Source organism: Syngnathus typhle, linkage group LG5 (genome assembly GCF_033458585.1).
Source record: "Syngnathus typhle isolate RoL2023-S1 ecotype Sweden linkage group LG5, RoL_Styp_1.0, whole genome shotgun sequence".
Classification (NCBI taxonomy): domain Eukaryota; kingdom Metazoa; phylum Chordata; class Actinopteri; order Syngnathiformes; family Syngnathidae; genus Syngnathus; species Syngnathus typhle.
This window is the reverse complement of record NC_083742.1, coordinates 16,074,399-16,099,468: the sequence shown is the minus strand read 5'-3', so window position 1 is coordinate 16,099,468 and position 25,070 is coordinate 16,074,399. Positions and strand designations below refer to the sequence as shown.

Below are 25,070 nucleotides of genomic sequence, written 5' to 3'. Positions count from 1 at the left end.
TCCAAGTCATCTTATAACTGCCCTTTTTGACACCATTCCTATAACAAAGTCAAGCTAGAACACACTTCCTTTGCTTGCTACAGTGGCAACTTGAATATTTTTTTAATGTGTGATGCATGATGTCTTTTGAATTGCTCTTTTTGTTTTGGGCGTATTACAACACTGTAAAAAAGTTAGAAGGGGCTTGTCACGTTTGCCTCCACATGTCGGGGGGATGTTCTCCGATAACAAGCACGGCCGTTAATTCCGTGCTGCTATGTGCAGTGAATGCTTCAATGTAGCACCACTTCAATGAAAGTGAGCCCTTGTCTTTCCAGTTCTGCCGACTCTTCAATGGCACCTCTGTTTGCTGTGGTCAGATGAGTCTGTCTATAACCCCCCGACCCCCATATTGGCACACACACCTCCATTGAGAGTCAGGAAATGGCCTCAGAGTGACTCGAGGGAAGAAAAGGTGTCATATCTCATCATGTGATCACACAACAGTTTTTTCTTTACATGGCTGCCGCCATGTCTGTTTCCCTTTGGCGAGATTTTCGATGTAGAGTGAGTTGATTGGGCCGACTGGAGCCTCGGCGTGGGGGGATTAATGATATAAGTTTCCCGGTTGCCACGATAAATCGCCCCGATGTCCTCGTCCGGACACCTGTCTGGGGTTTAGAGGGACGGAGGACGTGACGACTTGAGGTTTTGCTTCGAACACAAAGTGGTTGGGTGTGTCACGGTTTATTTGGTCTTTAGTTCCTGGCTAGAGGACGTCCAAACTAGCAATCTGCTCAAAAGTAGTTAGCCATCATAATATGCCATGATTTTAGTCTGCCATCACACCCTTAACGATTATTCATTTCCGTGGTTTCACAATTGTCACCAAGCCCCCTGAGGCTAACCCCGTAACTTTGATGTGGTCCTTGATGAAAACCACTTTGGCACTCTTGATGTACAGGCCAATGTGATTATCCTGGAGAGTTGCTATTCCACCTCCAGACTACCGCAAGTGGTTCCCAGCCTCCTCCGTTGTCGTCATTACTCGTGCCGTGACCCACGAGACATGTTTCCCTGCCTCTGTAACGCTCCCAAATAAAGAGTGTCTCTATGTTGGAAGCCTCCAGATTTGGGCCAGCCAGGTCAACCTCTTATACAATTAGAGAGAGGAGAAGGATGGATGAAAGGAGGTGAAGAGGAACTCGTCGAGCTTTCCTTGTCATTTATGGCAGACCACGGCGACTATATTTGTCTCCGTCTCTTTGTTTATGCTTCCTTGTTTTGTTTAGTTTCGGAACTGCATTAAATTTGATCAAGTGTCCCAAAGGGGGATTATCCTAAAATATCCTAAATCATGTCAGTCCAGAACCTGCTGTCAATAATATCTCCCACAGGGATCCGCATGGCTTAATAATCGAATTGAATAAATGCCATCCAACTAAGAGTGTTAAAAAAGGGGGTACGGCGTCAGGCTCATCCAGCTGGGTGCCCACCGCTGTCCTTTACGACTACTGTGCCATGCCCGCCTGTATATTCCGTGCACCCAGATGGCAGATTGGGCCCAGTCTGATCGGGGAAACCCCTTTTAGCGTTGGGTCAAATGTCAACCCAACATCTGCTACAGAGCCGGAGCGGCTGCACGGGACCCTGTAAGTGCAGCTGACCCGTTGCCAAGGACTACGGCGGCGACCATTGAAGAGCAAAGAACAATAACAGTATCGGCCTTAGACGTGATCATCTCGGCACGGTTATTCGATAGCTCGCCCAACACCTGATATTTGCTCAGCTTCTGATTTGTGCTCCTCCTTTTCACGTGGTCCTTATTTACCTTTGATGCGCTGGAGTCTTACCTGCCGCTGAGATTCTTCTTGTTGAAGCAGCTGCCTCTCACTGTTTGTTTTGACTCCATAAAAGAGCCGTTGACTTTCTTTTGTCTCACCCTGCTGCTCCACTTATTGATTTCAAAACTTTTTCTTTAAGCTTTTACATACAAAAGATAACACAAATTGAACAAAAAAAAAATCCTCAAGGAGAAAAAGAAATTGGCTTAATGCAGAGTAAAACAGGACCAGAGGTATTTATTTTCTAACTGTAGTCACAAAACAGTTTTTCCCCCCCCCCCTTCATGTTGTTAACAAAATATCACTGCAGTTTCTCCAACTAAAGTTTCTCCAAGTCCAGGCCAACATGTCTGATCCACATGCACTGAAGTAATGCTGAACTCTATCTTACTTATAAGGTATATATTTTATCCTATTACATTCGTACCCTCACTGACTCGGAGCCTTTTAAAAAGCGACTTTGTGCCGAGCGTGTATTTGACGAGCCCTCTCCAATTTAAAGAGCAAACTGTTAGCATTCTTCATGGAGTGCGCGCTGCCGTTGACTTGGGACCAGCGGTGTGTTTGGAAAACGTGTCCACGTGCGACGACGCTATTTGTTTATCCTTGAGGTCTTGTGACCGTTTTGTGATTAGAAAGTAGAAGAATTAATTTCATTCACTTTTAAGGGAAATTGAAATATTGGGATGTACAGGTCTTTTGTTTTTTTTTAATATGTCATTATTTGGGGGATGGGGGACTTTTATGTCTCAACAGTTCTGGTGGTACTCGGTATCGTGACTATTCGAGAATTGAGTCCTCATACTGGCATCGGTCTGAAAAAAAAAAGTGGTATTGAACATCTCTAAAAAGCTCTCTTTTAACAATTCTTTTTTTTTCCTCAGTTATGACAAGTGGTGGGATGGTGGTGGGTGACCCAGGCAGAAAGAGTGGTGGGAATACGGGGAGGTTCTGAATGTGCCGGGGCAGCAGCTGCCGTCCGGCTCCCTCATTAACATGCGCACCTGCTTTTCGCTGCCTCTTTCCAGCGGGCTCGTGCGGCGCCTCCCAACCGCTGGCTCCTAAAGAGGAACCCGAGCGCCTCCATTTCAAGGCTGTCCACTGCCTGGTTCTTGTTGGAGCGCACACCGGTTGCAGAAGAGGCTTGTGTTTGGACCAACCTCGCTTGGCACGCCACTGGTCGCTCAGTCCGATGTTTATGCAGCGGGCAGCCTAGCATGTGATGTTTTCTTATTCTTGCCACAATCCCAATGCTGGGTAATCCCCCCGAGAGGGCCGCTGTCTAAACACTCGTCTGTGCCGAAAAGATGGGTCGGCCGCTCGGCCCCCACGCACATATGGGACCCCCTGGGAATGTTTTGGGATCCGGTACTGGCATCCTGTTCAGGACTGTCGGACTGTGGTTCGGTATTTGATGTGATTTTGGTCGTGGGAAGGCCAATTGGATTCTTTCTGAATCTGTTATTCCGCTTTTTGCTCATATTTTCTTGTTTTAAATTGAAAAAAATAAATTGGGGACTTGGCAACAAGATGGCTCAAAAAATCCAAAGGTTTTCAAAATGAAAATTCTCTTACTCGAGATTGCTTTGAAGCGCTGTGAGGTATCAGTTGTGTCGGCCGTTTCTCCTTTTTGTTCTGCAAGGCTGCTGCAAGGCTGTGTAGGTATGCTTGTTGTTGTTAGCCGCATTGTTGCGCATCCTCTCGGAACGCCCCTCGGCTCCCCTCATTGTCGTTCCAAAAGTATGCTTTTCTCCCGCTATGTGGGAACTTAGCAGCCAGGCGTATTTACGACGCTGTGAGAAACATCACACGAGTTTTGTCCCCCTTTTTACTGCCGAACAATACATTGTTCACGGAGAGCCGCGACGGAAACAAGGAGCTCCCATTTAAAGGCCCGCTTCTCATAGACGCGTTGGCCTGTTGTAAAAGCACCTTTTTTAAGAGACACGGGCCCTATCGAGTAAAGGCTATTACCCTATAATCGGATTTATGACCGCAGAGGGTTGACCCTATTGTTTTCCCTTGGGTTGCTTATGGAATTCCCATTGACTGAACAATTCAAATTGACATCGGAGTGTAGTAGAATTTTTAAATCGCAAAGGCACTAATTTACTGGGTGAAAAAAATATTAATTTATTTATTTGTTTATTTTTCCAACGAGTGTCTGCCTCTTTCTCCTCAGGCAAAGACACATTCACATGAACAGGTGCCACACACAGCTTACTTTGTCTCATCACAATAAAGTCACAATATAGTAATATTTTTTATGTACAATCGACACTTTTGTGTAGTGCATCAAACCTATACTATTTGATTTGACACTTTTAAAGGCTTCTCGCATCCACATTGAAACTGTTGACGATTTAACGATTTCAACACAAAAACAAAACACACACACATTTGATGAAATGGGATTACTTTCCTCAGGTGTCGAGATGGATACGCCGGAAACAGGTGCCAGCTTCGCGTCCCGTGCACCAGCGAAACTTGCTTGAACGCCTGCGTTGGCACGCCGTGCCGCAACGGGGGGACCTGTCAGCTGGACGGCCTGCAGGCGTACAAGTGCCGCTGTCCGCCCGGATGGTCAGGTAACAAGAAATATACTTGTCTGGATTAGAAACAGAGCCGTTATTTATATATATTTTTTTATATAGGCGTTATTTGTCTTAAGCGCTTTGAAAGTGAACGGATATAATGATCTTACATCTAAGATAGAAATGTCTTGTTGATGAAAGTGATACAAGTCAAAACAGTAGACGCACAATAAACAATATTTGAAAGGGAAAAATATGGACAAAATTTGTAAAAATATTCGACAAAACCAAAAGATATTTTTCTAAATATACAGAAATATTAAAAAATTAATGTAATATTCAATATTACCAAAAATATTTGATCCAAATACTAGGTTTTAATATTGTTGAATATGTTCATGAATGAATGAATATTGTTCATATGTTCTGCCTGTAATTACATTTTTGTGGTCCCCTAGTTTTTTATTTAACAGATGAATTGGTTATGGGAATTTTACTCCAATCTATATCAGTCAGGCCCTTATACTACCATATTACATTTTTTCACAAACCTTTGTATTCCCAGGTAACCAGTGCCAATACCCCGACCCCTGCGCGTCCAACCCGTGCGCAAACGACGGGCGCTGCTCGGCTATCGAGTCGCAGTACGTCTGCGCCTGCACGCCCTTCTTCTCGGGCAAGACCTGCAAGCAGGACGTCAACGAGTGCGATGCCAGCCCGCCGCCGTGCAAGAACGGCGGCTCTTGCGTCAACGTGGTCGGCGGCTATCACTGCCGCTGCCCGGCCGAGTACTCCGGCCAGCGCTGCGAGAGCCGCTACCTGCCCTGTAGCCCGTCGCCGTGCCAAAATGGAGGCACCTGCGTCCAGAAGGGAGACACCAGCTATGAATGCACCTGTGTGCCAGGTACGAACATCACTTGTGTACCACTCCGAGTTGGAAAGGTAGAGGGAGGAAAAAGCCCATCATTAAAGAAGAAGTACACCCCTAAATTTTCTTTGTAATATATGCTCCGTGCAACTCAACTAGTCTAAACCCAGTGTTCTGATTAATGTTTAGTTTATGGAATATGAATTAAACACACCTATTTTTATCCATCTCAAGCGGTGGCCATTTTGCTAATCTGGCAAGTGTGATGTCATTTTCAGTCAATAGCAAGTGGCAAAATGGTCGCCCCCCTGAGATTGGTGGGGCATATACAACATTCTAAAAATGTTTGGGTTGACATTCTCTTTAAATTGGGGGGATGCTGGAAAAAATACCCTCAATTTATATTTCCTGTTCTTAGTGGCCATTTTTGCCTTGGTTTTTCAATTTGAGCAACTACTTGTTGAGAGCGGCTCGGCGGTAGGTGATGTCATTTCCAGCTGCTGGCTTGCACGTGTGTGTTTTGCTGCGGTTGAGTGTGTGAACAGGGCGAAGGCAGGAAAGCATCTGGGCTTATCGGAAAGGAAATGGTCAAAGGGACAACATCCTTTGGACATAGCATACGATGGCGTGCGGTGCCTCCGCGCCAGCTTAAATTGCACATAATGTTACAGTGGCTTCGACTTTTTTTTTTTTTTAATCCAGTTAAGTACAATTCTGTGGTATTTAACTTTCAAGTTCAAACTCCATTCTCAAAATGTTTCTGTACCCTGAATGTGGATGCACGGCAAAGATGCCACAGACCTCAATCATACAGATGGAGGAAAGAAACAGTTGGCCACATTTAACTGAATAACTGACAGCAGCCGGAGGTGTTCAGGCTAGTTGAAACAGTGGGAAAATAAAAAATCACTTTGGGCTGTTGTCAGGCTTCACGGGGAAGAACTGCAACCAGAACATAGACGACTGCCCCGGTCACGAGTGCCAGAACGGCGGCACCTGCGTCGACAGCGTCAACTCTTACAACTGCCGGTGTCAGCCTGAGTTCACAGGTTAGTGAAGCCAAGTCACAACATAGTTTCTTTTCCGAATGAAATGAATGAATATTTATATCATTTGTCCCTCGGGACAGGTCAACTGTGCACGGAGGACGTGGACGAGTGCCAGCTGATGCCCAACGCCTGCCAAAACGGCGGCACGTGCCACAACACCTACGGCGGCTTCCAGTGCGTGTGCGTCAACGGCTGGGCGGGCGACGACTGCGGCGAGAACATCGACGACTGCGCCAGCGCCGCCTGCTCCCACGGCTCCACCTGCCACGACCGCGTGGCCTCCTTCGTCTGCGAGTGTCCCCACGGCCGCACAGGTTTGTCCGAGGAGGCGGGGACACATTACTTTGGTTTTAAGTAAATAAATATACTTGGGGTTAAATCTGCCACCCTTTTTTTTCCTAAATGCTTCAGATAGATTTTTCCAAGCGTATGTGTTTGGCCGCAGGTCTGCTGTGCCAGCTGGATGATGCCTGCATCAGCAACCCTTGTCAGAAAGGCTCCAACTGCGACACCAACCCCGTCAGCGGGAATCACCTGTGCACCTGCCCTCCGGGCTACCTGGGGGCATCCTGTGATCAAGACGTCGACGAGTGCTCACTAGGTAAAAAATAGGGACAAAAACTCTCACACTGAAGTGCAACTTGCGATAGATAATATGATCCAGATGACTCCGAATCTACACTGAAAAAAATTCGCAGTGTGTGACTGCTCTCCGAGCTACCGAGTGTAAAAAGTGCTACTTTGGCCAGGTCCCAACCCGTGCGAGCACGCCGGCAAGTGCATCAACACCAAAGGCTCGTTCCAGTGCAAGTGCCAGCGGGGTTACGTGGGGCCGCGCTGCGAGCTGGACGTCAACGAGTGCATGTCCAATCCGTGCATGAACGAGGCCACCTGCCTGGACCAGATCGGAGCCTTCCACTGTATCTGCATGCCAGGTTAATAAGATAAGCATCGGCCTGGCATGGTGTAGTGAAGCAAGCTTTTCCAAATGTGCCAGCCTCTCTTGTCTCTCTCTTACTGTGTAACTAACTCCCCCCCCCCCCCCCCCCCCCCTTGCTAATTGGCCAGGCTACGAGGGGGAGTTCTGCGAGATCGATACGGACGAGTGCGATCACAGCTCCTGCATGAACGGCGGCAAGTGTATCGACAAGATCAACGCCTTCCTCTGCCAGTGCCCCACAGGTGAGGGTGCCGAGGTGAAGCGGTTCCGACCGGGGAGGGGGTTGCGAAGCAAATAGGGCGAGCGAGGGTGTGCGGCAGGCCAGGGGGTGCAGGGGTCGATCTCTTTCGCTCGCTCTCTTCCCCCTCCCCTCCCTCCGAAAGACAAACACACCGGCGTAGTCGACACAAACTGCTCTGCGGACGTGCACTAATCCCGAGCCCTGAGGCGGGCTTACGTCGGCCCTACTAGCTTGAACGCAGGAGGAGAAGCAGGAAAATCTATGGGGGGAAAGACTTGGAGAAGTTTCAACTGTTTCCCTTTTTTTTTTTTTCCCCTCTCCTTTTATCCATTAAGTTAGCTGGCTGGCTTGATTGAGTGCCAAGTAGGCAGGAGTAATTTCTTGATTATTATAGTTGTTTTGTTGGTATGCACAGAATTGATTGCCCCATTTTGAGAATGCTTGCTCAAAAGTATCAATACGGGACATTAGAATGTTAAGGAATGGAGCTACTCAATCTGAAATAGAAACCAAAAGAGAAAAAAAATGGGGATTAGAAGCTTCTTCAAACTGGTCAAACACGTTCATTGAGGTGGAAATGATACAATTACTTTATTCTTTAATTTTCGGCAAGGATCAGAGGGAGCCCGGGTGGGGGAGAAGCAGCATTTCTCCAGTTGAGGAAAAAAAGAGGGAAAGAAAGCGTTAGACGTGATAAAGCGCCAACACACCGAGGCTTAGTGCCAAGGTTACGTGAGGAAGTGGTGGCAGGGAAAGTGTTTTGGCGGGAGGATGCACGGACCGTTATTGCACAAGCAAGAACGGAGGCGTAAGAAAGGGGGGGCACGGGGTTCTCAACTGCCGTGCTTGAAATGTAAATTCCCCCTCCGGCCCGAGACGGGGGTCCCCTCTTTTTATTTCTGTACACGCCATAGCCATGGAAACCCCGCTGAGGGCCATTGAATCGTGTCGTTCCTCCAATTTATGCAGTTGACTAAAAAAAAGTCCCTCTGCATTGTTTTGGTAGTCAATGATTGCATTTGTGAAGATTTTTTTTTTTTTTGTCTCTTCTCACTTCTTATTTGACAATATTAATCAGAATACAGATTTTAGACTAGTGGGGGGCACATAGAAAATACTTTTTCTATTTAAACCAGTTTACTTTTCTTAATGCTTTCCCTGCATGCTATTTGTTCTTATTAAAACTCCTACTGATCTTTGTGATTGTTCCATCATGTGAGGGACAAAAAGAAATGGAAAGGAAACATCTAGAGCAAAGAATGGGAGCGCCTGCTGGTGAAGTTTGAATCACGAGGAACTTGAATAGCGCAAGGTTAAGGGTCAAGCGAGTTCTTTTTCGAGGGAGTGTCTAAGGAGGAGCCTTGGGTTATTGTGATAGAAACGTTTCTTGGGGGGGCGGGGAAGACAGGCCACCTTTTGTCCATCGGCCTCCTTAGACAGGGGCAACTTTCACTCGGCCCCTCTTTTTCCCATATCTTCACTGGGGGGGGGGATTTCATAGTGTTAAGTGATGATGAGCAACATGCAGGTTTCAGATTTGGGGGCGAGTAGTTTTTTTTTTTTTTGGGTGACAAAACATCCTTTGGGTTCATTGGCCACATCATTTTTAAAAGGGTCAAGCGATAGTTAAAATGTAGAATATGTATAGAAATTTGATCATATGAATCAGGGGTGTCAAACTCATTTTGTTCGCGGGCCGAATTGTAGTCATAGCTTCTTTCGGAGGGCCATTATGACTGTCAACCCAAATATGAGCACCGCATATTATATACAAAACAAACTGACAAATAACTCGTTTTCAAATCAGACAAGTAAAAACTGGTCAAATATTTTAAAATAAATATATATATAGGATTAAAAGTGAAGACAATTTGCAATCCTAGCAATGACACACAAATTTGATGCACAATTTGTCTTCGCGGGCCACATAAAAGGCTGTGGCGGGCCGTATCTGGCCCCCGGGCCTTGAGTTTGACACCTGTGATATAAATGCTCAGCGGGCCATATTAAAGAACAGAAAGAGCCACGCGCAGCCCGCTGACCACGCTTTGCTCACCCACTGCTTTCCACACTCACATTCCTTCACACCCTCTTGTTTCTTTTTTTTCCTCCAGGTTTCACTGGGCATCTTTGCCAGATCGACATCGATGAGTGTGCCAGCACACCGTGCAAAAATGGTGCCAAGTGCACAGACGGGCCCAACATGTACACCTGCGAGTGCACAGAGGGTATTCTATCTATCTAACTATCCACCCATGCACCCCCATCCACCCATTGAGATCCTTCCATCCTTCTGGTCAGGTTACACCGGGCGGCATTGCGAGACGGATGTGTACGAGTGCCTCTCAGACCCGTGTCACTACGGCTCCTGCGTGGACGGCCTGGCCTCTTTCAGCTGTCTTTGTCACCCGGGCTACACGGGACGGCTGTGCGAGACCAACATCAACGAGTGTCTCAGCCAGCCGTGCAGGAACGGTGGCGTCTGCCAGGACGGGGAAAACGCCTACATCTGCAACTGCCCCACTGGGACCACCGGTAGGAAGGACTATGGAGTTCTTCTCTTTTCTTTAGGGTGACTGGATGTGTTTTGTGTTTTCTTCCTGGCAGGAATCAACTGTGAAGTCAACATTGATGACTGCAAGAGCAACCCATGTGACTACGGGACCTGCATCGACAAGATCAACGGTTATGAGTGTGCCTGCAAGCCCGGATACACTGGTGAGAAGCTTGTGCATCTAAAGGAGACGTGTTATATTTAGCAAAGCACGTCTGCCTCACAGTTGGAAGATTCCGGGTTCTGATTTTGACAACAGAGACAGCATAGAAGATGAATGGATGGATTTTGTCAGAAGCTTCTATGACTTGAGACCGGACCAAAGGGCTGATTTAAGATGGGCTTGAGTCTCAGGTGACCAGTTGGCAATACCTGGTGCAGTTTGGGACGGGGGGGTCGAACGGTGGCGGGAGGAGGCCGACAGTTGGCGGGCGAGCCAGCACGCTCCTCCGAGGCTGCGGCGGTGTCGATTTCCCGCTCCACCCCGTGTCGCCAGCTTGCTGCTGTTGGGACACGCAAGCTGCCCACCCGCACAAAGACGCCGCACACAAACACACACACCGTTGTGTGCGCAGCGTCACTGGGGATTTGAGCAAAAGAAAAGATTCAGTGAAAGATTCCTGAAAGTTGAGCTTTTAAAAGCTCGGAAAGCCCGTCCTGGAATTGAAGCCAAATGGTCTTCTTTTGTGTCGTGAATGGCGGCGACGCTTCAAGTCGCCGACAAAAGGAGCCGAAACTGCAAACTAGATGGTCGTCAAATAACCGCGACTGGGGTTTTTTTCTCCACAAAAATAAAATAGCAGATTTCAATTGTTTTCTTCCCCCTGCAATAAATCAAACTGAAATAAAGCAAAAATCCAACTCTTTTTTTTTTCCTATCCGGAATATATTGACCACAAACGATATGCTGTAATTGCCTTTGGAAATAGAAATCAGGCTCTCCTTTCCCTCTGCCAGGCGCCATGTGTAACATCAATATAGACGAGTGCGCCATCAACCCGTGCCACAACGGCGGCACGTGTATCGACGGCATCAACCGCTTCACCTGCGTGTGTCCCGAGGGCTACCACGACGCCACTTGCTTCTCGCAGGTCAACGAGTGTCTCAGCAACCCCTGTGTCCACGGCCACTGCGAGGACAAGGTCAACGGGTGAGGCCCGCGAGGACGCCATCTGTATTTTCATCTAGGAGACTTTTCTCTAAAGCAATGTCGCTTTTGATTTCAGCTACAAATGCCTGTGCGACTCCGGCTGGAGCGGCCCAAACTGCGACATCAACAACAACGAATGCGAGTCCAACCCGTGCATGAACGGCGGCACGTGCAAGGACATGACCAGCGGCTACGTGTGCACTTGCCACGTGGGCTTCACTGGTCAGTGGGCTTCCGTTGTGTGACAGTTTAGCAGATTTAGCAGCAATTTCTCTCGGCAGGTCCCTCACAAATATATTTGAAAGTGTTTTATTTCAATATTGGGATTCTGCCAAAAGGTGAATCAGCAGGTATTGAATCGTTAGTTAGTAGAATAGTTGTTTTTCACAGAGAAAAAAAAGAATACATACTGTATTTTTGCATTGTCTATCTACATGTGCTGCCGCACCGTTTGTGTTCCAATATCCGCTGCGTCAACAGGTTGATATTCGTTAGCCCGTCTGTGGCATGTCCCGTTATGTGTTAGACATTATTTTGGTTTGTTTTAAATGTACAACGTGTAATTCTCTTTGGGTTTTTGTTTGTTAAGTTATGCCAAAAAAAAGGCTTTGTGTTTTGCAACGGCAGGACCAAACTGTCAAACCAACATCAACGAATGTGCCTCCAACCCCTGCCTCAACCAGGGGACGTGCATCGACGACGTGGCCGGCTACAAGTGCAACTGTGTTCTCCCTTACACGGGTATGAAAATATTATCGGCCGCATTGGCATTCCTCCACAGTTTCCCACCGCTTGTCCTCCTTGACTTATTAGCCGATAGGAAGGGAAAATATCCCACAAATTCAACAAGCTTTCTAGGAGCAAGACTTTCCTTTCCAGTCCCTCCGGCCTCCCGAGATACAAGCATCGCTGCAAAATATTTTTCATGTCATATCTTCTTTCAATTTGAGTCATCTTTTTGGAAAAATCCACACAGAAGCCAAAAGTCTTGGTTTTCTGGGGTGGGAACAGGGCGCTGCGCACATTTCCTGTTTGCCTGCTTTCCCGTCTCCCAGCAGCAGCAAATGTCCCGACAATGGGCGGAAGCTGAGCCTGGCTTCCTGTCGGAGACGTGCCTTGTGGAAACAGATAGGGAAACGTCTCCACTGGGTCGCTTAAAGTGACGGAACCTGGAGAAAAAATCTGCGATAGCACTGATTGAAAGGTCCTCTTTTGACGGGTTATCTGCCGAGTTCATGACTTCTTAACGATGTCACGCAGTACAAGTTAGCCATAGCTTTATGTCAAAACTTTTTTTAAAACTGCGGCTTCCCAAAGTTTGTGGACACTCACCAAATTCCCTGGACTCGATTTTGTTCTTGGATGATTTTTATCTTAGAGCTGAACAGTTAAATTGAAAATGACATGGCAATGTAGTAAAATGCCATTTACAAAGGCCAGAAGAACATGGAGAAAAAAAAAAGGCTTCATTTTGGTCAGTCCTTAATTTTTGATGTCTATTTTGTTTATCCAATGCAAATCAGGTGTTCTACCGTTTTCAATTCTTTGTTTTTTTGTGTTACAGGAGAAAACTGCGAAAGCGTAATGGCCCCCTGCAGTGGCAAACCTTGCAAACACGCCGGAGTGTGTCAGGAGTCGGAAGACTATCAAAGCTTCTCCTGCGTCTGCCCCGAAGGATGGCAAGGTAAACCCTGGTGTCAGCCGTCCGTCCCTGAAGATAGCGTGGAAAAATCTCAACTATTTTGGTGGAGAAGCTTTCGTGACCTCATCGTTTCCCGTGAAGCGTATTTTTCACGTTTCTCCTTTTTTGTCAGGGCAAACGTGCGAGGTGGACATTAAGGAGTGCGTGAAGAATCCCTGCCTCAACGGAGCCATCTGCCAGAACACGCTGGGAAGTTACCGCTGCGGCTGCAAGCCCGGCTTCACCGGACGCAACTGTGAAACTGACATTGACGACTGCAAGCCGAGTAAGACTTTGAGTCTTTACAATGAGAAAAATAAAATATCGCCCAGCTGTATGTAAGCGTTTCTAAATGAAGTCCGTGTTCCCTCCATCTCCGTCCGTCAGACCCATGCGGCAACGGGGGTGTGTGTCAGGACCGAGCCAACGGCTTCCTGTGCACGTGCCAGCCGGGCTTTCGGGGCCCGGCGTGCGATGAAGACATCAACGAGTGCGAGAGCCACCCGTGCGAGAACGGTGCCAACTGCACCGACTGCGTCAACAGCTACACCTGCACCTGCCCGCCCGGCTTCAGCGGCATCCACTGTGAAAACAACACGCCTGACTGCACAGAAAGGCATGCCGGGATGAGATTTCTTTTGTCCACTGCTGCCCTCTTTGGTGGAAGTTGGAACGACAAATAAAATCGGATTGTGGTTTGTTTTCCAACTGTGCGCTTTTCCCCGCAGCTCCTGTTTCAACGGCGGCACGTGCGTGGACGGCATCAACACCTTCACGTGCCTGTGCCCGTCCGGCTTCACCGGCAGCTACTGTCAGCACGACATCAACGAGTGCGACTCCAGACCCTGCCTGCACGGCGGCACGTGTCAGGACAGCTACGGCACCTACAAGTGCGTGTGTCCACATGGATACACGGGACTCAATTGTCAGGTAGGAAATACATAAATAGCCTTGAAATAATGGTTGATTTAGCTCTTGATCAACACGAGAATGAATTGAATTAAGTGATTTATTTTTTTTAAGAATTTGGTGAGCTGGTGCAGCTCGTCACCTTGCAAGAACGGAGGTAACTGCTGGCAAAGGGGTACGGCCTACAGTTGCGAGTGCCAGACTGGCTGGGCGGGCGTCTACTGCGACATACCTAGCGTCTCCTGCGAGGTGGCAGCCAAACAAAGAGGTAAAAAAAAAAAAGGAACATTTTTAGTAGGTTGTATCTAAATAGTGTTACATTATGGAACTGAGTCAATTTCTTTGTTCTATTTCACAAATGTTGCTTTAGTGGTGTAGAAATTCAAATTTTCTGGTAAGCCAGATCTGGCTCTGTTTTAAATGAAACCAAATGTGTGTGATTTCCTATTTTCCAAGGGGTGGATGTCGGCAACCTGTGCCGTAACTCGGGCCGGTGTCTGGACGCAGGAAACGTCCACCGCTGCCACTGCCAGGTGGGCTACACTGGCAGCTACTGTGAGGAACAAGTGGATGAATGCACTCCCAACCCCTGTCAAAATGGAGCCACTTGTGTGGGCTTTCTTGGAGGATACACTTGCAAGGTAAACAATGTGAAGTTCAAGACATTTTTATTTCAGCCATCATATACCAGGAGTGTTTTTTTTTTTTTTTTTCCCCACATGTGCACGACTTGTGAAATGAAGCCCTCCATTGTGCTGTGTATGTAAAGCTAACATTGATGCAAAAAAACCAAAGTAGACTAAAGCGTACAACAGCCCTAAAAAATGTAGGCCTTCATTATCCTTAAAACGACTGCATGCAGATTGTATGAAATCACTCTAACTATTAACGAGTAACGCCACGGCCTATTTACAAACACCATCCACCACAATGCTAATCTCCCCACGATTAAAAAGCCTCCGGCAGGCCTTGGCCCGGAAAGAAAAACGTCGGGTAAACAAAAATCTTTGTGTTTCATGTCCGCCATCGATTCAACTCTTCCTCCTCCTCCTGCTCTTCCTCCTCCTCCATCTTGGCGTCACAGTGCTCGCCAGGCTTCGCGGGGACCAACTGCTCCGACGAGATCAATGAGTGCTTCTCCCAACCGTGCCAGCACGGGGGCACCTGCATTGACCTGATCAATACCTACAAATGCTCCTGTCCCCGGGGAACGCAAGGTCACAACAACCCCTCAACCTATCTTCATTGCTGTAATTTAATTACACTTTGGGTGGAAGATTTTAAGTTTCGGGTCAATTTATGTGAAGTTAGGAGTGTTAAATAAAAAAATACATATATATATATTTTTTTTTAAAGTATTACAACCATTGTGGCAACCAACCCATTTTGATAATATAACATTACAATATTCACAATGAATTCATCGTAATTGCCCAATCTGTTTCCTTCACACCAGGCGTCAACTGCGAGATCAACGTGGACGACTGCACGCCGCTGGCCGACCCGCTCACCAAAGAGCCCAAGTGTTTCAACCACGGCAGGTGCGTGGACGGCGTGGGTGGATACCACTGCCTGTGCCCGCCCGGGTACGTGGGCGAGCGCTGCGAAGGTGACGTCAACGAGTGCCTCTCCGACCCCTGCGACCCGCGCGGCACGCACAGGTGCATCCAGCTAGCCAACAACTACCGCTGCGAATGTCGTACCGGATTCACAGGTACGGTTTTATTCTTTCGCAAATCCCGCTGAAGTTTTGACAGTATAAAGGAATATTTTTTGACTTGACTCTAGGTCTGCGCTGTGACGCCGTGTTCGATGGTTGCAAGGGGAAACCGTGTCGCAATGGGGGCACCTGCGCCGTGGCCAGTAACACTCCAAACGGCTTCATATGCAAATGTCCGCCTGTAAGTGTGTTGAATGCATCTCACGGTCAAGTGCTTTTTTTACACAAGGAATTGCAGATGCAATAAAAGGAATCAAAACAATTGAATAGAACAAATATTAGAATCTAATCGAAAAGGCCTTACTGAGTTAGGATTAGGTTCGATGACAGCCCGCCATTGTTTGCTGTTGATAGCCAATTCTTTCCCAACAGGGCTTCACTGGCTCCACATGCGAATACAACGGCCACGCTTGCGGCAGCCTCCGGTGCCACAACGGCGGCACCTGCATCTCGGGCCAAAAGAGTCCCAAGTGCCTGTGCGCGCCGTTTTTCACGGGGCCCGAGTGCCAGTACCCCGGCGACAGCCCGTGCAAATCCAACCCCTGCTACAACTCGGGCACGTGCGAGGACGCCGCCAAGGCACCGTACTACCGCTGCGTCTGCCCCGCCAACTTCAACGGCCTCTGGTGCCACATTCTGGACTACAGCTCCCCGGGCGGGCCGGGCCACGACCTGGCGCCGCCGCCGCCGTCGGCGGCCGACGAGGCCTGCGAGATCCCGCAGTGCGAGGAGCGCAAGCACAACCAGGTGTGCGACGTGCTGTGCAACAATCACGCGTGCGGCTGGGACAACGGCGACTGCTCGCTCAATTTCGACGACCCGTGGAAGAACTGCTCGGCCTCGCTGCAGTGTTGGCGCTACTTTAACGACGGCAAGTGCGACGCGCAGTGCGACAGCGCCGGGTGCCTCTACGATGGATTTGACTGCCAGAATCTGGAAGGACAGTGCAAGTAAGTCCAAAAAACTTGCTGCCATGTAATCCGTCAAACACCTTCAACTTGATGTATTCCGCCCCGCAGCCCGCTGTACGACCAGTACTGCAAAGACCACTACGCCGACGGCCACTGTGACCAGGGCTGCAACAACGCCGAGTGCGAATGGGACGGCTTGGATTGCGCCGACAACATGCCCGAGAAGTTGGCCCTGGGCCAGCTGGTGGTGGTGGTCCTCATCATGCCCGAGCAGCTCCTCAACAACTCCTTCGGCTTCCTGCGAGAGCTCAGTCGCGTCCTGCACACCAACGTGGTGTTCCGGATGAACGCCGAGGGCGAGACCATGGTCTACCCTTACTACGGCAGCGAGCAGGAGCTGAAGAAGTACATCGTCAAGCGCTCGGTGGACACCTGGTCCGACGTGCCCGGCAAGGTGGTGAACGTGGTTAAGAGAAGCATAGATGGGCTTCGGTGGACAAAGAGGGAGCTGGATCACCTGCAGATCAAAGGGTGAGAATCTTTTTTTTTTGGTAAGATTTCTGCTGAGGTGGCAGAAGTAATCATCCTCTGTACTTGAGCCTAGTAAGGCCCCAAGTAATTAATCGGTAATAAGTAATTGGCATTTTCTGTCAAGATATTGAAGATGATCAAGCAATTAAACGTATTGACTTGGCCCGCTAGCTCCATCGTGCTCTTGGAAGTGGACAACCGTCAGTGCATCCAGCAGTCCAGCGAGTGCTTCCAGAGCACCACCGATGCCGCCGCCTTCCTCGGGGCGTTAGCCTCCAGCGGAAAACTGGACGTTCCCTACACCATTGAAGCTGTTTATAGTGAGTATACGTCTTCTATATATTATGGAGTTTCTACGCAGAAGATAGGAAACACATGTTGTGGCACAACTGAAGGCGTGTAACTATCAATTCAGACTTGCCTATAAAAAATTCAAATCTACGAACCGTGATATAGTGGGGGGAACGCTGCAACTGAAGTTAAACATGCTTCGTTCTGGAGTCTTTCCACACGTGCTCTCATGCACAAGTGGGACACGTGCGGGGGCGCCCACATTAAAAAAAAAAAAAAAAATGGAAATATCCTTGGCACCCGCCCACCCCGGTCAGGTCTTAACCCTGCCGCTCTTTGATTGTGTATTTGTTATGCGGCCATGAACAAATGCAGTGGCGATCAATCAATCCTTTTTTTCTGGCTGCTCTTAAATCCACCGGCTTCAGGCTCCAAAATGCTTAATTGCTGCAAATCAACTCAATGCAGCTCTCCATCGCGTTTTTTTTTTTTTTTTTAAATAATTGTGCGTGCACGGGCGCGAGAGGGGCTGCTGCTGCTGCTGCTGCTGCTGCTGCAACCTTCACCTCGCTGAATGTAATACCAGGACTTAAGGCTTTAGGTTGGGGAGGGGAGTTTATCATTTCAAAATCGTTAGTAGAGGGGTGGGGGGAGAAAAAATTGATCGGGAGTGTGCTAGAAGTTGGGAGTCTTTGTTATCTGGAAAATCCGAATAAATCCTCCGTCTTTACAGCTTAAAGCGCGTGCAGTAATTTGAAGTTCATTAATCCCCCCCCCCTCCTCCTTTCTTTTTTTCTCTTAAAGAAGAAATGTTAAAGTTGTCTCTGGGTACCCTGACTTGAAAAGGGAGTTGGGAGGCTGGTAGTGGTCTTTTTATTTTTTTCCATCACACCCCATTCTTTGCACTTGTGATTATTACAGGCTAGATAGTAGAAGCAAGAGTTAGCGACGCGCACACTTCTGGTCCGTCCTCGGTCCCGTGACCATGCTGTGCCTTCTCCCGCCAGGCGGCGCCGACCAGCAGCCGCCGCAGGAGCTCTACCCGCTCTACCTGGTGGTGGGCAGCCTGGCCATGCTGGCCTTAGTCGGCGTGGGCATGGTGGCTGCCCGCAAGCGCCGGCATGAGCACGGGCGCCTCTGGCTCCCCGAGGGTTTCAAGACCACCGAGCCCAGCAAGAAGAAGAGACGCGAACCCGTCGGGGAGGATTCTGTGGGATTAAAGTAAGTTACTTTTTGACTCTTCTTTTTCATATTTCTAAGAATGATTTTTATCAGGCAACAATATGGAAAGAGATGGGAAATATGTAGAAAAGCTTCTCATGTTGCTGTTTTGCTTTGGAAGTACGAGAGTTTGAGAATCTAATTATTGGTTCCTTTGCCCTAAATGAGGTGAACATTTTGAAGTCGGAATGGTTCCAAATATTCAAAAGATGTGGGAGGAAGAATCAAATGTATCCAATATGTCTTATGAATTTTATAGTGGACATTTGTCATTTTGAAATGGTCATAATTGGTATTATTATTAAGAATAATAATAACACTAATATGTGGAAGAAGCCTGAGGTGAAATATTCATGTATCAGGGTATTTTATTTCAAACTGTGTGGAATTTGGAGTTGGTAAGAATGACTGGAATATGGAAAATAGTTCCCAAGTCGGATGTATGTATGTAGGGAATTTTACTGTACAAATTGGCGATGTTGTTCAGATTTCAACGTGTGTTAATATTTTGAAGCTGGAATAGTGTGAATTGATCAAGAAATCATTTGGGATTTTTGCACGGCTAAGTCTAAGTTCCGAAACATTTTGAAGTTGGTATGATTTTGATTGGTCAATAAATGTGGAAGGAGTAAAGAGTGAGGCAAATAAGACGCTCTGTTGAGTTGCGCTTTAATTGACAAGCAAGGGGCGGGCTGTGAATTTGAGCAATGCCAGTTGTTTTTACCATTAATGGAGCACCACTTTGAAAATGTGGAGCAATTTCACCGCAATCTTCTCTCGTTGTCACAGGCCGCTGAAAAATACCTCGGATATTTCACTCATGGACGACGGCCACGATTGGGGAGAAGATGAGACTTCGGATGCCAAACGCTTCAGGGTAAGAAATCAGCCAAGAATAAATGAAATAAAATGGTGTGTTGCCAGAGAAAACAAAACTACTCTGCTACAGCTTTGTGATTTTACTATGTCATAGTTTTGTCAAAATAATCTTTCAAATATGGTTTGACCGACTTTTTCTTTTTTTTTTCCCGGTATTTTTATCTGAAGTTTTTGTAGAAATATTTCACACTCTTTTTGTATTTTGTCTAATCTTTTTGTTTTGTGATTTTTTTTCTATTTTGTATTATTGTCTTTTTTTTGACACATTAGTGTATTTTTTTTGTCTAATATTTTCTATCACTGATTAATATTATTGTCACGTTAGTTTTGCATTTGCGTCCTTCCATTATTTTTTTTCCTCTTCAGCAGTTTGACGAGCTCGCCGTCCAGGACGCGGGCGAGCGCAAAGACAACCGGCAGTGGACTCAGCAGCACCTGGACGCAGCCGACCTGCGCGTCCCCTCCGTGGCGCCCACACCCCCACAGGGCGAGATTGACAGCGACTGCATGGATGTCAACGTGCGAGGACCAGGTGGGTGAAAGTGTCTAATCAAGAAGAGAACTTGCCATGGCGCACGTTATTTATTATATTTATAAATAAAGTCACACATTATTTATTCATATATATAGTCCTAAATAATGTACAATAATATGATCATATATATTTTTTTTACTTTCCCTCAATTTTTATTTATATGTCTACAGTTTTCTGTGTCTTGCTTGATCAATAGTTTTTTTTTTCCTCTGATGGTAATCTAATTCAATTTGTGCAAAAATTCATATTAATGACATATTGCAAAAAAAATATGAATATTTCAAAAATCCTTCATTTAGGACCAAAACAAAAAATTGTTTCCTCCTTTCTGTCTCATCCAATCAGGTTATTTGTTTTACTCGTGTAGCGTTTAGGTTAATGTTTTTTAAATAACTTTTAGCAATGTGAACAGTACATACGTGTAATTACATGATCCTAAAATAGCTTGACGCTAGCATGTTGTGTGTGTCTTGTGAAGCAGAGAGCACATCACGTTGCCAGTGTGTGATTTGCGTTGGCGTGCACGCGGGAGTTGCTGCAGGCAAGGGATCTTCTTCAAAGCAGCCGGTGCCTGGGGGGTTAGGAAGAGTGGGGTGGTGTTGGGGGGGGGCTGATTCCTGATCAGATTAATCATTGCAGTGACAAAGTAAAAAGTTATTAGTACAAGCGTGAGATCTATGTTTTTTTTTAAACAGAAGCATAACTTTCAACTGTACGTTCTAAAGTTTAACAAAAAAAATAAAGTTAGAAATATTGTAACATCAAATTTTTTCACAATGTTATTTGTAATTTTAATCTTTCAACTTTTGAACTTTTTCTCATAACCTTTCAATGTGGGCTTAATTGTGTTGTTAGAATATACAGCGGACTAAGTGTTGACAACCAAATATTTTTCATCAAAGAAATGGTCCTCGCCTCTGGGCAAAATTTTGGTGTCAACCTATTCAACTTGGTCGCTCTACATGGCCAATCACCAGCTAGGACAAATCAAAGTAATGGGGTTAACAACTCGCCGGTGCACTTTTTTCGCCCCCGCCGTTGCCGATCGATGGGCTGGGATCGACCAAATCTCCGGGATCCGCGGCCCGACATTCCTTTTGAAGAAGAGGAAAGCCCGGCCTGAGTATCTGCGGCGAGCCGCCTCGCTCAGTCAGATATTGAGGTTCGCCTTTTTTCCGTAACCCCCCCCGAGCTTTGCTTTTCTTCTGAAGAGCCGCCGAAGCCTCCATCGGAATCCGTTATTCAATTTGTTTGTTGCTTTGTTTTGATCGGCCGTTGCTTTGAAGCGTGCCCTGTTGTCTTCCTTACTCTGCTGAGTCTTAGTCTCCCCCCCCCCCCTTTTTTTTAATTTTTTTTTTATTTTAGTAACCTTCTCTATTTGGCTGCTTAATCATAACCACGAATAGCAAAAATCCATTCCACTCTGCATGCGAAAGTAGCCTAGCTACAACGTAACACACTTTTGCCTCCGCCCACATCAGATGGCTTCACACCGCTGATGATCGCATCCTGCAGCGGTGGCGGCCTGGAGACGGGCAACAGCGAGGAGGAGGAAGACGCCTCGGCCAACGTCATCAACGACTTCATCTACCAGGGCGCCAGCCTCCACAACCAGACGGACCGCACCGGCGAGACGGCGCTGCACCTGGCCGCCCGCTACGCCCGCTCCGACGCCGCCAAGCGGCTACTGGAGGCCAGCGCCGACGCCAACATCCAGGACAACATGGGCAGGACCCCGCTGCATGCCGCCGTGGCCGCCGACGCCCAGGGAGTCTTCCAGGTCTGTTCCTTTTGTCCCACTGATTACCAAACATTTGAGGTCTCGGGGAGACATTTTCCCAAGGCCCCCCATCATACTCATAAACTTCATGTATAAACTTCAATGTCATAGAAATTCAAAAGTTATATATATAAAAAAAAAGTAGCGCTGTTATTTTGGGTGAAAACTATCCTTCGTTCGAATGGAAAGAAAACCCTCCTATTCGCTGTTTTGTTTTTCTTCAAGCCACAGCTGTCTACTATATTAAAACGGCATTGCTTTGGCGCCACCTTGTGGCGTCTCGGTGCCCTTTGTACAGATCCTCATAAGAAACCGCGCCACCGACTTGGACGCCCGTATGCACGACGGCACCACCCCCCTCATCTTGGCCGCCAGGCTGGCAGTGGAGGGCATGGTGGACGAGCTCATCAATTGCCACGCTGATGTCAACGCCATTGATGATTTTGGTAAAAACAACAACAAAACTGGAATCAAGTTTTGGATTATGACATTGCGTTTGTCCTCTCAGGCAAGTCAGCGTTACATTGGGCCGCCGCTGTGAATAACGTGGCGGCTGCTGTCGTGCTCCTCAAGAGTGGCGCCAACAAGGACATGCAGAACAATAAGGTACCAAAACAGCATTTACATCTATGTAAAATGATAAAAATATGTATCTGTATCCACTATATCTATAGAATATAAAGTTAGATGACACTACAAATAAAAGAATATTAGATTAAAAACACAAATATATACACAATTACCGTATTTGTCTTTGAATCCTTTGATCCGCACCGTCAAGAACCGTTTAAGCATCGCTTCCTGTCTCTCGTTGGGTTCACCTCAGGAGGAGACGCCGTTGTTTTTAGCAGCCCGGGAGGGAAGCTACGAGACGGCTAAAGTCCTGCTGGACCACTTTGCCAACCGGGAGATAACGGACCACATGGACAGACTTCCCCGAGACATCGCCCAGGAGCGAATGCATCACGACATTGTCCGTCTGATGGACGAGTACAATCTGGTGCGGAGTCCCCCCATGCATGCGGGTGCCCTAGGTAACGCCCTGTCGCCCCCGCTCTGCTCCCCCAACGGCTACCTGGGCGGCATGAAACAGCCCCCGCCTCAGGGCCAGGGCCCGGGGTGCGGCAAGAAGGCTCGCAAACCTGGCGCCAAGGTCTGCAAGGACGCCAAAGACATGAAAGTGAAGAAGAAGAACTCGCAGGATGGGAAGCCGCCCGGCAGCTTGCTGGACAGCTCGGCCGTGCTCTCCCCGGTGGATTCGCTGGAGTCGCCTCGCGGCTACGGCTCGGACGCCGCGTCCCCGCCCGTTATGACGCCCGCGGCGCTGAGCCACCTCCAAACCATGTCGGACCCGCACATGGGCGTCGGCCACATGGTCATGCCCAGCAAACAAGAGTTGGCGCGGATGCAATTCGACCCGCTCCCCCCACGCCTCACGCACATGCCCGTGTCTGGATCCACTGGCCAGTGCGACTGGATGTCCAGGATGCAGTTCAGCGCTATGAGGAACGGTGCGCAGCACGGGATGATGACTGGCCCCCACAGCGGGCACCCTCAAATGATGGCCTACGCGAGCATTCCCGGCAACCGCCTCAATCCAATCATGCAGCAGATGCAGAACCTCCAGCAACTCCAGAACCAGAACTTCATCAACGCCGATCTGAGCCCCCCGGAGCTCCAGCAGGGTCCCGTGCCCATCCGCACCATCCTGCCCCAGGAGGCCCAGATAATGCCGGCTGCACTGGGCGCCCAGTTCCTCACACCGCCCTCTCAGCACAGCTACTCGGGCCCCGTGGACGGCAACACACCCAGCCATCAGGTCCAGGTCCCGGACCACCCCTTTCTGACGCCTTCGCCGGGCTCGCCCGACCAGTGGTCCAGCTCCTCGCCGCACTCCAACATGTCGGACTGGTCAGAGGGAATCTCCAGTCCACCCACTAACATGCCGGCCCAGATGGGACACCTGGCAGAGCAGTTCAAGTGAAAACGGGACCCATCGCTCTGTATTTTATTGCATCTTTTTACCTTCATTTAACCATGTCTTCTGGTATATTTTTGTAAAAAAAAAAAAAGAAAGAAAAAAAAAAAGATGAAAAGGGCGACTCAGAATATTTTATATGCTTTTATACCACTCTTTCCCAGCATTTTATTGAGCCAATACATTACATCCATAATGTCTTCGATATTGGGATTTACGGTTTATTGGCTTCACATGGCCATTAGAGAGTTCATCAATAAATCAAATCAAATCAACACATTCTTGCTTTTTGCACCATGTATTTTATTCCTTGATTATACTTTATCCTTGTTGAACTCCTTGTTGGAGAACAGAAAAGTTGTGCGAAAAGTTTATCAATGGTCAAATTTGGACATTTGGAATTGCCTTTTTTTTTTCTTTTTTTTCTTTTTTCTTTTTTTTTACACTAACTGAAACATGGCTTTCATACACTATTGGTTTTTTTTTCATTTTTATTTATTAATGTCTTTATTTAAAAACATTGCCTGCCTGTTGATGTTGCTGTTAAATCCTGTTCACTCTTCTGTTCTGTTCTTTTACTTTTTCCACTGGCTATTTATTTGTTTCCTTTTGGCTCAATTTTATTTTTGTGTAGCTAATCTTTGTTTCTAAAGAAAATTGCATTCAAGGGGTATTCCACGGAGAACTTCCAGTGTTACGGGCGTGTTTTTTTGTGTGTTTTTTTTGTACAAAGTAAACGTATGACTGAACAAAAGGAAATACGAATATGTACAGTTTAAAGGCCATCTTGGAGATTGGCTGTGTTAAACCAGGCTTTATATTAAGTCCTGTGTCGTTTGTCAAACTGGCCCGTTTGGGCACTGAGTCTTGTCAAGCAGGAGGGAGTCAAGGAACGAAAACACACCTTCCTTCAATTAGTTTGAGCCTATGGCTGTGTTCCCCATGTTGTAAATAATTCATGAATTTCCCCTGTAAGCAGGATTTTGTTGAAGAAATCTGATGTCTTAAAGCATAAAATAAATTTGTGTATGTTTTCAAATGGTTTTGCTAAATAAAAAGGGTGACTGTACATCAATATGTTTTACATGCACCCTGAAATGAGATTTTGTTTTGTAAAAAGATATGACTGGCATAGAAATTCAGTGTGAAATAAATGTTTCTCGGCCTAATAAACGACACCTCTTGGTTTTAAAATTGTCCTGCATTTTCTGTTGCGCAAGTGATGGAAAGTATTGGTAATACAGTAATAACGTTCTGATTACAGCTCATATGTACAGTACATTGTTAATTGTTATGAAAAAAAACCCAAAACAAACTATGAATATTAAACAATTAAATAAATATATAAACTAAGAAGTGTGCTAACTAAGCATAACTTCTGGTACCATGACTCGCTTGTGTTTTATGACGAATATCTCCTCCTGGTGGAGGAAACATGTCATTACGTCAGTCCCTTGCGCCAACCTTTCATTGGA

At 47.2% G+C, this 25,070-nt stretch overlaps 1 protein-coding gene across 3 annotated transcripts in view; it reads left to right on the top strand.

Moving 5' to 3' along the window:
• The window catches only part of LOC133154331 (neurogenic locus notch homolog protein 1-like), a 38,795-nt gene extending 14,006 nt beyond the window's left edge, over positions 1 to 24,789 (top strand). For 2 of the 3 annotated variants that reach the window (XM_061278956.1, XM_061278954.1), the window contains exons 3-34: positions 4,251 to 4,411; positions 4,923 to 5,261; positions 6,152 to 6,274; positions 6,355 to 6,588; positions 6,720 to 6,875; positions 7,024 to 7,209; positions 7,343 to 7,456; positions 9,570 to 9,683; positions 9,757 to 9,990; positions 10,063 to 10,173; positions 10,967 to 11,159; positions 11,236 to 11,381; positions 11,787 to 11,900; positions 12,724 to 12,843; positions 12,974 to 13,126; positions 13,228 to 13,456; positions 13,569 to 13,770; positions 13,864 to 14,017; positions 14,206 to 14,390; positions 14,834 to 14,966; positions 15,206 to 15,463; positions 15,538 to 15,650; positions 15,842 to 16,419; positions 16,489 to 16,911; positions 17,083 to 17,231; positions 18,210 to 18,423; positions 19,213 to 19,300; positions 19,669 to 19,834; positions 21,319 to 21,617; positions 21,916 to 22,063; positions 22,126 to 22,223; positions 22,444 to 24,789. In XM_061278956.1, the coding sequence (XP_061134940.1) occupies positions 4,251 to 4,411; positions 4,923 to 5,261; positions 6,152 to 6,274; positions 6,355 to 6,588; positions 6,720 to 6,875; positions 7,024 to 7,209; positions 7,343 to 7,456; positions 9,570 to 9,683; positions 9,757 to 9,990; positions 10,063 to 10,173; positions 10,967 to 11,159; positions 11,236 to 11,381; positions 11,787 to 11,900; positions 12,724 to 12,843; positions 12,974 to 13,126; positions 13,228 to 13,456; positions 13,569 to 13,770; positions 13,864 to 14,017; positions 14,206 to 14,390; positions 14,834 to 14,966; positions 15,206 to 15,463; positions 15,538 to 15,650; positions 15,842 to 16,419; positions 16,489 to 16,911; positions 17,083 to 17,231; positions 18,210 to 18,423; positions 19,213 to 19,300; positions 19,669 to 19,834; positions 21,319 to 21,617; positions 21,916 to 22,063; positions 22,126 to 22,223; positions 22,444 to 23,601 (7,093 nt within the window). In that variant the 3' untranslated portion in view covers positions 23,602 to 24,789. The remainder of the gene's footprint in view (positions 1 to 4,250; positions 4,412 to 4,922; positions 5,262 to 6,151; positions 6,275 to 6,354; positions 6,589 to 6,719; positions 6,876 to 7,023; positions 7,210 to 7,342; positions 7,457 to 9,569; positions 9,684 to 9,756; positions 9,991 to 10,062; positions 10,174 to 10,966; positions 11,160 to 11,235; positions 11,382 to 11,786; positions 11,901 to 12,723; positions 12,844 to 12,973; positions 13,127 to 13,227; positions 13,457 to 13,568; positions 13,771 to 13,863; positions 14,018 to 14,205; positions 14,391 to 14,833; positions 14,967 to 15,205; positions 15,464 to 15,537; positions 15,651 to 15,841; positions 16,420 to 16,488; positions 16,912 to 17,082; positions 17,232 to 18,209; positions 18,424 to 19,212; positions 19,301 to 19,668; positions 19,835 to 21,318; positions 21,618 to 21,915; positions 22,064 to 22,125; positions 22,224 to 22,443) is intronic. The other variant, XM_061278955.1, reaches the window with a different exon arrangement.
• The last annotated feature ends 281 nt before the right edge of the window (positions 24,790 to 25,070 follow it).